At 46.3% G+C, this 12,674-nt stretch overlaps 7 protein-coding genes across 7 annotated transcripts; 4 read left to right on the top strand and 3 right to left on the bottom strand.

Annotated features, from left to right (window-relative positions):
- The first annotated feature begins 2 nt into the window (after positions 1-2).
- On the top strand, positions 3-1,110 carry CYBJADRAFT_20876 (uncharacterized protein). The gene has a single exon (XM_020217573.1). The coding sequence runs from the start codon at positions 125-127 to the stop codon at positions 677-679; it is 555 nt and encodes a 184-aa protein (XP_020069455.1). The 5' UTR covers positions 3-124; the 3' UTR covers positions 680-1,110.
- STP3 (Stp3p) lies at positions 968-2,609 on the top strand. Its single transcript, XM_020217572.1, has 2 exons — positions 968-2,311; positions 2,381-2,609. Exons 1-2 carry the CDS (start codon positions 1,255-1,257, stop codon positions 2,521-2,523), a joined length of 1,200 nt encoding a protein of 399 aa, XP_020069454.1. The 5' UTR covers positions 968-1,254; the 3' UTR covers positions 2,524-2,609.
- A 1,058-nt stretch (positions 2,610-3,667) lies between these two features.
- CYBJADRAFT_168714 (uncharacterized protein) lies at positions 3,668-4,639 on the top strand. Its single transcript, XM_020215476.1, has one exon. It carries the CDS (start codon positions 3,767-3,769, stop codon positions 4,298-4,300), a length of 534 nt encoding a protein of 177 aa, XP_020069453.1. The 5' UTR covers positions 3,668-3,766; the 3' UTR covers positions 4,301-4,639.
- An 89-nt stretch (positions 4,640-4,728) lies between these two features.
- MIC10 (Mic10p) lies at positions 4,729-5,552 on the bottom strand (the record flags this gene model as incomplete). The annotated part of the gene is made up of 2 exons (XM_020217190.1): positions 4,729-5,142; positions 5,540-5,552. The coding sequence occupies 2 exons, from the start codon at positions 5,550-5,552 to the stop codon at positions 4,895-4,897; spliced, it is 261 nt and encodes an 86-aa protein (XP_020069452.1). The 3' UTR covers positions 4,729-4,894.
- A 68-nt stretch (positions 5,553-5,620) lies between these two features.
- Positions 5,621-7,627, top strand: PRD1 (metalloendopeptidase; the record flags this gene model as incomplete). The annotated part of the gene is made up of 1 exon (XM_020212865.1): positions 5,621-7,627. The coding sequence occupies one exon, from the start codon at positions 5,621-5,623 to the stop codon at positions 7,625-7,627; it is 2,007 nt and encodes a 668-aa protein (XP_020069451.1).
- A 55-nt stretch (positions 7,628-7,682) lies between these two features.
- CYBJADRAFT_129617 (zinc-binding alcohol dehydrogenase family protein) lies at positions 7,683-8,798 on the bottom strand (the record flags this gene model as incomplete). The annotated part of the gene is made up of 1 exon (XM_020212860.1): positions 7,683-8,798. The coding sequence occupies one exon, from the start codon at positions 8,796-8,798 to the stop codon at positions 7,683-7,685; it is 1,116 nt and encodes a 371-aa protein (XP_020069450.1).
- A 90-nt stretch (positions 8,799-8,888) lies between these two features.
- Positions 8,889-9,763, bottom strand: CYBJADRAFT_20785 (uncharacterized protein). Its single transcript, XM_020217571.1, has 2 exons — positions 9,132-9,763; positions 8,889-9,050 (listed from the first exon to the last, which is right to left on the bottom strand). The coding sequence occupies exon 1, from the start codon at positions 9,579-9,581 to the stop codon at positions 9,171-9,173; it is 411 nt and encodes a 136-aa protein (XP_020069449.1). The 5' UTR covers positions 9,582-9,763; the 3' UTR covers positions 8,889-9,050; positions 9,132-9,170.
- Positions 9,764-12,674: the final 2,911 nt, after the last annotated feature.

Below are 12,674 nucleotides of genomic sequence, written 5' to 3'. Positions count from 1 at the left end.
TGTGCATTTGACACCCAGACACCTGAACATCCGGACACCCATACACCCATACACCCATACACCCAGACATCTCTGGCGGAACAAAAGGGTCGGCCCCTCCGGTAGGCGAAACACTAGTGGTTGAATGAAAACACCTTCTCTTAACTATGGGGCTGGGTGCCCGTACGACACATTCCCCAGCTCTCAAGTTTCAGCGAGTGTTCTTAACTCCACGGTTAAATCATGCGGCAGTGTGATCAGCTCATCCTGTAGTTTATCCCCTTCCACCGTTATTGCTTTGTCTCGTTCAAATTCAACCCAGGGAACATCAGAGGACTCTGCCTGTGTGTTCTTTCCCTCGTTGTTGTCCCTCGTTGTTCCTCTGGCCAAAAAGGCTCAAAAACCCAAAATCACACGGCGGTGCGTGCATTCAAGACAGGCTTTGTTCACCGTTTCAGCCGGACGGAACACATTAGCCGGACGGTGGGCGTACTTTCTCCCTGGTGCTCGCTGCTCAGCGTGTGTGTGTGTGTGTGTGTGTGCACTTGGCCTGAAAGGAGACCCACAAGAAAAGGGCTCAGGATGTGTGTGGTGGGAACGAAGATCTCAGTACACCAGGGGCAGGAGCGTTCAAGCGCAAGCCATTCGTAATACACAACCAGGCACATACAAGCTGGGGCCCTCACTGATTGGATCTTGATACCACAAGCGCACACTGCAAGCCGGGGAGAACAGCAACAGCGTACACACAGAGCTTCGACTGCTCATTATTACCTCAGCGAAATACGTCTTTTTCTTGATTCCGTTGCTCGGTAATTTCAAGCGTTGAACAAAGCGGTGAGGAAAAAAACAACAAACAGGCCAACGTCCTTTTGCATAAAATGCCGCTATGTACTGCAAGATCGTACCAAAAAAATTCACTAACAACGAGACAAAAGTGTGCTTCCGGGAAACAACACCAAGCGCACAGGAAGGGGACCAATCGATTGGAGCAATGAGAAGATCTGACGGGATGGTTTGAGATTTGAGATTTTTTTTGTCTTTTTGTCTGCTGCTGGTATGCACAAGTTATGGTCTCTGATGCAGAGCAGTGGATGGGAGTGGAATTCTGTATGGCTGCTGGTTGTTGGTGGAAGTTCTCTGCCCTCTAACTTTTCTTTTTCACAGGGCTATACATAATGGTATATATATAGCCCTTTGTCTCCATCTTTTGGCGTCGATCAGTAGAGTGCGTTGTTTATACTTGTCGTTTAGGTCTGTATATAAGAGAGAGATATGGACAGTAGTACCACTGGAGAACAGATGAGTACTATGGAACAGCTTAACTTCAACAACTACAACATCGTGCTACCACCGGTCCACAAAGTGATGCTTCCTCCGCCGTCGCAGATATGGGAGTACAACAACAATGGCGGGATGAGAATGCAGTACAACACCAACCCTGTGGGAAATGGCCCCAGTAACGGCGTGAGCCAGCTACAGCAGATGCAACAGATGCAACAGATGCAACAGCAGTTGCAACAACAATCACAGCAACAGTCACAGCAATCTCAACAGCTACAACAGCAGGCACAGCTCCAAGCACAACAACAGTTACAGCAACAGCAGTTACAGCAACAGTTGCAACAGCAGCAGCAGTCACAGTCTATGCAACAACAACAGCAATCACAGATACCGGCACACATACATCAGGCCCCACAGTACGCCAACTTCTACGACAGTGCCGCCACGTCCTTGGGCACAAACACTCCCATCACTCAGACGCCTTCGCCAACAGATCATATGCAACCTATGCTCCAGCTGAATGGTGCACATTCCTCCACGACGACGAGCTCGCTGTCGAACTCCGTCACGAATGCGGATGCTTCAAAGTTCAAGGCCAAGAAACCGAGAAAGAAGAGACAGTGCCCGGAGTGCTCCATGTGGTTCTCGAACCTTTCGACACACAGGGCAATCCATCTCACTCCTGAGAACAGACCATACCTGTGTCAGATCTGTGGCCGGGGCTTTTCCAGATCCAATGACCTGTTTAGACACAGCAAGCGCCATTGGAAGGAGATGGGGGACGACAAAGGCGCGTTCAAGTGTCCCTTCAACACCAATCTGTTTGGCTCCGGTGAATTGAACAAGGAGACGTCGTCGCTGGTGCCATGCCATCCAACCGGTATCTTCTCGAGATGCGATACGTATAAGAACCACTTGAAGGCGTTACACTTTGAATACCCTCAAGGAACGAAGAAGAAGGACAGAGCTGGCGTCCGAGGCCGTTGCAAACATTGTGGTAAGACATTCAACAACGTGAACGAATGGCTCGACCTTCACGTTGAGACCGGTGAGTGCGGGTTGAACCATGATGGTAGCCACACCGATAGCACGGATACTAAGACAACCAACACTACAGGCAACAGTGGATCTGTTGCTAATGGCAGCATCAATGCGGGCGGGATGGCCATTCCTCAGAACGTTGGCATGCCAATGTCCATGCCAATGCCGATGAGTATGCCGATGAATATGAACATGCCTATGAACATGAACCTCAAATGAAGAACTATTAGAAAGTGTATCCGCATATACCTATTATTATTATTGTCATTATTATCGTTATTTATCCACCATCTGTTATTATTCACAGTATTGTAAGCGTTATAACTCCTGTTACAACCATAACGCGCTGTCGGTCCCGATGCCATGGCAACATAGATCACACTGTTAACGTCAAAGAGTGCATACTCCGCGTAGATCACCATCCAATCGGAATGGAAACACTGCCGATACCGGGCAAGGATCACTTACTTCTCGCTGGTATACCCACAAGGGAATGTTGCTACACACTCGGTCCCCCTTTCCTCTGCTGATTGTCGAAGTGTGTCTTGGTACTGTCTCCAGCTGGCATCACGAACAATGTGGAATCCACCGAAGCACTGGCTAATATAGCAGCGGAGTTACAAGGGTACGCATCCCTACATAAGACCATTAGAACTGTACGTTATACATCCCCAGTTCTACAACGGAGCAGCACTCGCTTGGCTTGGTACATGTGGAGTTATAGCACCGCCATTTAAGGCTCTGCCCGTCGCACCAAACTCCACAGATTAGCCCTGGGGCGCTTGCAAGGTGATGTGCTGTTCCCTTCATCTTCCACTGCTGTGAAAAAGGCTTTAAACCATCGGATAGGAAGGAGCGAATGGCTGCGTTTTACGACAATTGACAGACGGCTCAACAGGCATTGCTCGGTGTGCGCGTGTATGGCGGCGACCTGGCAAGTAGCAAAAACCAACCCTTTGAAGGAGATCGTGGGGTGGTGGGCTGAGCCTGGCGGTGGGCTGAGCCTCGTGGGGGTGCTAGCCTGCTACCACGCAGCCGTGACACGGAACTACCGCTCGCCTTCAACTCCAGGCTCTGTGCTTGTTGTGTTCGACGTGCGTTGTTTTCCCAATTGGAGAGGATCGGTTCGAACGGCTGTTTTCGCACAGGACAAAAATCACACACAGACGTGGCCAAGGACGCTGACGTGGGGAGCGCACAGGAGGATGGTTCTGTTGGACGCACACACCCAAACACCAGCTTACGTAATACACATCCGGACACCATGGTGATGTGTCCCTACCGGAGTTACCACGTCGGTGAAAATTTCTTTTTCCTCCTTCTTTCTTTTTTTTTCTTTTTTGCCCTGTGCAAATCATCAACAGCGTGAACAACAGCGTAAACAACAACGTAAACAACAGCGTAAACAAACAGGGCGGTTAGGCAAAACCACAGGCGGATATCTTTGGAAAGTGAACAGACAATGGAGGCAACAGGACTTTCGAGATCGATATCAAAAGTGCGGTCGAAACTCAGTGGGCTGAAGCGAAATGACGAGTCAGCATCGGCATCAGCATCATCATTGGCCCCATCAGCATCGGCACCAGCGCCAGTAACGGCGTGTACAAGTCCAGATCAGGCTGATCCAAACACACACATACTCGCTATGAAGTATATGGGGTCAAGCGACCGTGTTGACCTTCAAAACTGCAATGATAATGAGAATTCCAACGCGAATCTAACATCCACGAATCATATTCCACAGCTTTCCATGTCAGCCAGCACGCCACCTTCCTTGGAGTCGAACAAGACCCCTTCAATGGCAAGTCTGGAAACTGTGCTGTTACCCTCGATACCTTCTATACAGAGCTTGCACGAGATGGACGGCTCAGTACGGAAAGACACAACCACGCACGTCGTGACGAATAACGACTTCGCAGATGCAATGGCGCAGAGCATATTGGAGAAAGTTGATATCGATGCAACGACAAACGAAACAGACCATTGGAAGATTTGAGCACTTCTCCCACTTCCTATTTTTTACGACTAATGTGATACCGTCTCTTTGACTTACAACACCACATGACTAAGTACAAGAGCGATGAAGTTGGCCCTTCATTGATACAAAGGAGCCAACTCTATGTTTGATGCAATTCCTTTTTAATGACAAAGTATAGACTGGCTGTGCACCCTCCGCCATTTTGTAATATCGTGTAAACCCTCAAGAGGAACTGCTTTGACAATCTGTCGGAATCAGATAGATTGAACACACTACAAATGATCTACTCGGTGCAAGCACCATGCTCTGTACTAATACATCCATTTACTCTGTAATTGAATATTATAATCTTTCTGGTTAAAAAAAGCTTTGTATGTGTTTGTCTGTGTGTGACTCCTCTGTAATTGCAATGTCAAACATCATCATTGATACCAATACGTACAACTCTCCCTTTCTTCTTGAAAGAAGACCATATGTAATGGTCAATGATATACATCACAATACAGAACAGGTCACTTGTTTTGTTTTTCCTGGGTGTCTGTCTATAGTGCGGTCATAAACTCATCTGCTTGGATCAACTTATCAAATGTGGCATGTGGCCTTTCCCTCTCCTTAAGCCTTGACTGTTCTAACACCGGCAGTTGGTGATCTAAGAGCAGCATCACCCTCGGCGTAACCACGACCAAGACCGAAACCAACACCGAGCCAGACTGGGAAGGATCTTCTCTTGAAAAGGACAACACTGGCGAGGACACCAGCCCCGAAACCAAGACCGGTCTTTACCAATGTGTTGGAAATTACAACGTCCCAACGGTCGTTAAGCAAGGAGGAGGATGGTGTAGCAGTAACTGGGGCAGACACTTGGGCAATTGTTAGAAACGGAACATTACTCTTTGCTTTTTCGCTAGCATGCAACACATTAACCACTCACTATTGCTTTGTTTTGCTTTTCTTTCTCGCTGGTTGAAAGTGTCGATTGAAGTATTAAACGTCTTCACCTACAATTCAACAGAAACAAGTTTCGAAAAGCCCAATTTTGGACAAATCAAAAGCTGCGATTTTTCGGGAAACTGGCGAGATTCCATGCATAAACGTCACGCCGTGTGGTGTGCGGTATGCGAGACTTATGCCGGTGTCCGGTTGTTAAGGTGTCTGGGTGTTTGAATGTCTGGGTGTTTCGGTGTCCGGGTGTTTCCAAACAACTCCTTGGCCCCGAGGGCTTTGACCCGTTTCCAGCTACTTTCAACTTCTACAGACTTATCCAATTCATCTTGCTATCCCCAATCTCACAGAGCAGACACATTTATGCTTAGACCTCTGTTCAACTCGATTAGAAGGATGAGTACGAAGGCATTGATTCCACCGCAGCAGGCCCCTTCCTGGAAGACAACTCCTGCAGAGATCTTGAAACAGGCCCAGGACCTCATCGATAGGGCAAAGTCCCTTGACGATGAGCTGGCCTCTGTTGAGTCCCCTTCAATTGCCAATGTCCTTGAGAGACAGGCTCAGTTCAACAACGCCAATGCTCTTTTGGAGAACCAATTGACTTTCCAACAGCACGTTTCAGAGGATAAGGAGATTAGAGATGCCAGTACGCAGGCGGAGAAGTTGCTGAGAGACTTTGGAATCGAATCCCAACAGAGGGAAGACGTCTACAAGAGCTTCCAGACGTTGCTGGATACCGTTGTCCTTGACCAATTGGCACCAGAGACCAAGAGATACCTGGAGAAAACCGTTAGGGAGTACAAGCGTAATGGATTGGGCTTGCCAGTGGAGGATCGTCTTGAGGTCAAGGAGATTCAGAAGAAGCTATCTGATTTGAGCTTGAAGTTCTCCAAAAACCTGGGTGAAAACACGGAGTACATCCTGTTTACAGAGGAGGAGCTTGAAGGTGTTCCGAAGGACACGGTGGAGCAATTCGCCAAAGTTGATGGCAAGCTCAAGATGACTTTCAAATACCCTGACTTGTTCCCGGTGTTGAAGTTTGCCAAATCTGCTGAGACTAGAAAGAGGGCATTCATTGGTGATCAGAATAAGAATGCGGACAACGAGCACCTGCTTGTCGAAGCAATCAAACTGAGAAAGCAATTGGCTAAAAAGCTAGGCTATGAGACCTTTTCCGATTACGTCTTGGAGGAGAGAATGGCCAAAGACACGAAGACCGTTAAGGCCTTCTTGGAAGATCTTAAGACCAAGCTGAAACCTTTAGGATTGAAAGAGCGTGATGTTTTGCTACAGTTGAAGAAGCAGGATTGCGAATCTAGAGGGCTGGCATTCGACAATGAATACTATGTTTGGGATAACAGGTTCTACGATAATCTCTTGTTGGAGAAGGAGTTCCAGATCGATGAACAAAAGATCTCAGAGTACTTCCCTATGGACTCCACTATTGAAAAGATGCTCGAGTTCTTTGAAAAACTGTTCAACTTGAAGTTTGTTGAACAATTGGAGTCAAAATCCACCTGGCATAAGGATTGTAAGCAATTTGCTGTTTGGAATGAGGACGACAAGGCCAGCCCACAGTTCGTCGGCTGGTTGTACTTTGACTTACACCCTCGTGATGGTAAGTATGGACATGCTGCCAATTTCGGTATTGCACCAGGGTACACTAAGGAGGATGGCTCGCGTTCATACCCTGTAACTGCCTTGGTCTGTAACTTCTCCAAACCAACAGCAGAGAAGCCATCCTTGCTGAAGCATGACGAAGTTACAACGTTCTTCCATGAATTGGGACATGGTATTCATGACTTGATGGGCAACACCAAGTATGCAAAGTTCCATGGAACCTCTGTCTCCTGGGACTTTGTCGAGGCACCTTCTCAAATGTTGGAGTACTGGACTTGGTCACCAAACGAGTTGAAGCAATTGTCATCGCACTACAAGACTGGTGAGCGCATACCAGATGATTTGGTTGCTCAATTGGTGAAAACCAAGCATGTTAATGGTGGCTTATTCAACTTGAGGCAACTACACTTTGGACTGTTTGACATTACGGTCCATTCGTCTGAGGAGGACATCGATTTGACATCCTTCTGGAACAAATTGAGACAAGAGACAGCATTGGTTGCAAATGGTGATACTGTGTCAAAGGGGTTCCAGTCATTTGGACATATCATGGGTGGTTACCAAGCTGGTTATTACGGTTACCTGTGGTCCCAGGTTTTCGCTGCTGATATCTACTACACCAAGTTCAAGCAGGATCCAATGAATACCGCAAATGGTGTCCTATACAGGGACATTGTGCTAAGCAGAGGTGGTTCTCGTGATGAGATGGATAACTTGAAAGAGCTATTGGGTAGAGAACCAAACAATGAGGCCTTTTCGAAAGAATTGGGACTGGCTTAGGTTACAAGAAATCGAAATCTTTACAGCCAACTAGAATATGTAGATTGTAATTAGATTACAAAGAAAAGACAACTTTCTCAGCAGAGACCTTACCATCTCTCAACAGGTCGAATGCCTCATTGGCACTGTTGAAGCCAGGAGCCAAAACCTTCAATTGGGCATGTTTCAAGTTTGGAATCAGCGAAGGGAGTTTGGACTTCCAGAAGTTGTTGTAACGGGAAAGAATAGAGGCATCTGGGCTCATCACAGCTCCAAACAGCTCAACGTCTTCACCATTGGCCACATATGCCAATGTGGAGGGAGCAACAGTGGTGCTAGCTGGATCACGGTCGTCTTGCTTGATTGATGACAGTGGTAACATCAACAAGTTATCCAGTGATGCCTTCTCAGAGTCCCTTGTAGCATCGTACACTGATTGCCACGTCTCTGGCTGGGCCACTGTGTCCAAGGCATACTTGATGGCACCCTTAGTAGCTGCACGAATCTGAGCAATGGCATCCTCATCGTGATAATCAACAACCACATCTGCGCCCAATGTTTTCAAGTACTCGGTGTGCTTCTTGGAAGCCACCGTGACAACTTTGATACCCAATCCCAACTTGGCCACTTGGATGGCAAGGATTCCTGTGGCAGTGGCACCTCCCCAGACGAGCAAGTACTCATCGGAATGGTCCACGGCTGGGTCAATGTTCAAATTGCCCACAAGCGACAGCACCACAGTGGTCAGTCCCAGTGTAACAGATGCGGCTCCTTCAAAGGTGTCGATAGCACCTGATCTGTACTCGCCCACTGGCAACTTCTCAGCAGGGAATTCATCACCATGTGGGTATTTGATCGTGGTCTCAACATCGCCAATGATGTACTCGGCAAAGCAGCCTCTGTCATGGAGAAAATTGCCGTGGGAGAAAGTGGAGACAACATCGCCAACTTGGAAGTCTGTGACGCCCTCACCAACTTTGTAGACAATACCCGAGGCATCGGAGCCTGCGATGTCGCCCGTGTGTGATTGCTGGAACTCGACATGTTTCCAGTCTGTTGGGTTCGCAGCGTAGGCAACAGTCTTCACGACGATCTTGCCGGCTGGTGGCTCAGGAATCGCAATCTCTGTGGTCTCAACCCAATTGGAAGGACCAGCATTGGCGGGGATCGTGGCAGCACGTTGGTTGACCATTGGTATGAATTGTTTGTTGAAGAAGTGCCGAACAAGAAATAGGCGGAAGCGAGGAATGAGGGGGAGAGGGAAGAACATAAATTTCCCAGAAGCGTTTGGTGCCTTTATAATAACACCGACACCCACATACGGCTTAATTGCTTGATTTCTAATCCATATTTCCCACGACTTAAGCTGAGGAAAGGGACGGAAATGTGGTCTATACCGTGTCGTATGGTGGGGGGCGAGGAGCTGTAGTAATTTGTCATGGTTCTGGGTTAGAAAAGCCTCATTTGTTAGAGCACTGTAAAATGGTGATGTTTGCACTTTGAGGGCGTTCATCCATGATCATACCTTTGTGTGCTCCTTAGAGACAGAAGAGAGGTAGTGATTTCAGAGGAGCATGAAAGCACTCCTTGTTTGTGTTTGTCTGTTGAGATGCGACAAGACACTTGATGAGGATATGTTGCGAGCGCCGTTGATGTCATGGTCGACAGACAAGTTGTAAGAGGCACAGTGGAGGGTGCGGTCGGCTAGAGACAGTGTGTGTTTTATTGCCCTGTAGCCGGTGCATGTCTTGCTCGTGTACTCTTCAGTCATTCTCGAGAGGCGTGTCCCCGTGACTTGACATTTGAAGGCCAAACGCTGGTAAGAGGCGGAATGCGAGCTCATCATCAAGTTTTTGTTCATCCCACGGTTCCGGTTCATGCTTACCAATTCTTGACTTTCGGATGGTGGTGGCACGATGTTTTCGTAGGATGACGTTAGATGTCTTATGATTTGCCAATGATTGTCAGCCACCATATCTGTTATTTTTTGTATAGTTTACGGCATTGCTTTGACTTCCCTGCGGACTGCATCTCGTCTATCTTCTTCTTTAACGCCATTGTTTTCTCCCTGTGCAATGAGAGATGAAAGGAGTCCCCAGTGTGCTCTTCGGAGTTCAGCTTAATGTTTCCAGTTAGATCGACGTCACAATATATCTTTCACTAGCAGTAAGATGTATATGGCCTCAGTTAGAGTCCTCCGAATCTTTGTATAAAGCTGTACTGGTTTTGTGTCATTTTTGTGTTGATAAGAGTTCAAAATGTAAACAATGCAGAGGATATTGAAAACATCCTAACATTTTTACGATTGCTGAGGCAACGAAGAACCAGAGATATATAATGCTACACGTTGTGATTTATCTTAAAAGAGCCATTGGTCCAATCAAGCTCAATGTCAGCATATATGGTGATGTAGATGTGTTCTTTTGTTTTTCTCGTCAGTTTTCCCAAGTTTTGTTTTGTTGCTGAGATATAAGCAGATTTATGTGTTTTTCTTGATTATACCATGCAAACTATGAATGGTTATATCTCAGAAAGTATTGAAGGTAACATGCTCAGACTTTGTGTCTCTCTTAAAGTGGGTAAGAGCTACATTGTGGTATACTTTGGGTAAATTTGAAGGGGGTTGCTATTTTTATTAGTACCATTCTAATTCTAGTGGAGACCAAATTGCTATTTTATTGGTATGATTCTAACCAGAATCACTCAACAATTCCAATAAAGATATCACCATAAAGTCGATAGTCTATACTATGCAACAGCTGGTGTGTTCGATGCATAGTGCTTATGTATAATATAACCTTAAGCTCTGTGAGTTGTAACTCTCTACATGCATCAAATCAATTGCATGTCACACAAAGGCTTATTCACTATGGAAACGATAGAAGAAATACATGATGAAGTGCATGATGAGACGCATGAAGTAAACTAAAAATTGACAATATTCCAGTACACAGAGAGACGGATTGTATGGTGAACAGTTATATTCCCAGTACAGTTTAACTCAAACTCGTGCATTCTGCCTTCATGCACAGTGAGTTGCATATTTCACAAAACCCCAGTAACCATCAAGACAACACACTTAAATGTAAAGTGCACAAAAGCACTGTCTTGAATATTTAACTAGCTCTGAATCCTCAAAAATTGTTCTTCAACTCTTTCCACTCTTTCCCACAAATCCCGAAAGATGGCAACAAAGGCTGATGACTCTTGTTGGAGCCTGTCCACCTCCTTCAAAGTTATCACCTTGACACATCTTAGGGTATACTGCCTAGTACATCATCATTACTGGGAATACGTGAAGACTATTGAGCAACGGCAGAACAAAGTGAGTTTAGTCAACCTGCTTTGTATGGTCACTGTGTTGGCTGATTAGCATTTACCAGATCACTGACTTACAACAGGATGTATAAGGCACAAGGTCTACAGACGGTGAGGGCTCTCCTAGCTGAACGATATTGATAGGGGTTTGGTACTTTTGGGATGCTATCGTCTTGACGGTTTTCACAAGGTGTGATGCTGAAGAAGTACAGTTGCTCTTGCTCTCAGATTTTGGATTCATGATGCGACATTATCATTGGATGTTCAGTTGACCATACGACGTTGGTTCAGGATGAAGGTTGTCTGAGGAAAGTCTGTCCAACTTTCGTTAGATGAGCTCAGTCTGAACTCAAGTGTGGTTGTCATGATTGCTGGTGATGGAAGATGAAGTCTTGGGTAGCTACTTCGAGGCTATCAGAAGTTGTCGACTGTGAGAGTGTCAATCACACGAGATCAGTTCAGAATGACGGTTGTCTGAAGGAAGTCTGTCCAACTTTCGTTAGATGAGCTCAGTCTGAACTCAAGTGTGGTTGTCATGATTGTTGTTGGTGATGAGAGACGGAGTCTTGGGTAGCTACTTCGAGGCTATCAGAAGTTGTCGACTGCGAGAGTGTCAATCACACGAGATCAGTTCAGAATGACGGTTGTGTGAGGGAAGTCTGTCCAAGTTTTCTTTAGATGACCTCGTTCTGAATTCAAGTGTGGTTGTCATGACTGCTGGTGATGGAAGATGAAGTCTTCGGTAGCTACTGCGAGTCCATCAGAAGATGTCGACCGCGAGATTGGTTCAGCCTGAAGGTTGTCTCAGGGAAGTCTGTCCAGCTTTCGTTAGATGACCTCAGTCTGAATTCCAGTGTGGTTGTCATCACTGCTGTTGGTCATGGAAGCGTGAGTCCAAAGGTGACACCAATGACCATCGATGTGGCTGGAGTTAGAGAGTTAGGTATTGTCCGCATATATCCATCCACCCCAGTCGTCCTGGAGGGATTACGTTCAGATGCAGTTGGACGGTATCCACTGGGATTGGCTCACCATTTGTAGTTGTAGACTACCACCAGCTCTACCATGCTGTTCAGGTAGTTGCCGGCATTAATAGTGAGCAGTTCTGTGACCTGAGACCTCAACTCTGCGGATCTCAAGATTCAGAACTCCCTATGCTTGTCTATAACTACCTAAACAGCTATGGTAGAAGAGGTGAAACCGAAGAAGAGGGAAGTACGTTCATTTGAGTCTAGTTTGGTAGGGGCAACACATCCGTATTCAGTGCATACAACCCAGTGGCTGTAGATGAAGACGGTGATGGTTGTGTAGAACCGTAGAACAACTGTGTATTAAGCACTTTGAGTGTGATTTGTCTGTTTGATACTCATAGATATATAGTAACTGAGCAGCTGAGGCACCGGAGTCATTTGTTGAGTTATAATAAAGCACCATGGAATGTCTAGTAGACGTCACTTGAAGCTCAATTTTGGTGGTTGAAGTTTGTTCTGGTGTTGCATCTACATATTAATAGTACACAGCATAGAGTGACTCGCAGACCTGGTGAGTGTTCAAACAACAACGAGCATAAAATGGAATTTGGATCTGGTGGTTGTATTGGCGTATCTGTGACACTGGGGACTTGGAAAAATAGATTGTGTTCCTATAGGAAGTATGTAGAAGGGTTCTGGCTAATGGCAGATGGAGAGTCGTTCGAGTAAATATCGTAGATAATGATAGGATCCGGTTAATCATCTCTTGCCAATAGCAA

This window comes from Cyberlindnera jadinii (assembly GCF_001661405.1).
Source record: "Cyberlindnera jadinii NRRL Y-1542 unplaced genomic scaffold CYBJAscaffold_11, whole genome shotgun sequence".
In the NCBI taxonomy this organism is placed as follows: domain Eukaryota; kingdom Fungi; phylum Ascomycota; class Saccharomycetes; order Phaffomycetales; family Wickerhamomycetaceae; genus Williopsis; species Williopsis jadinii.
This window is presented reverse-complemented; position numbering and strand designations above follow the sequence as displayed.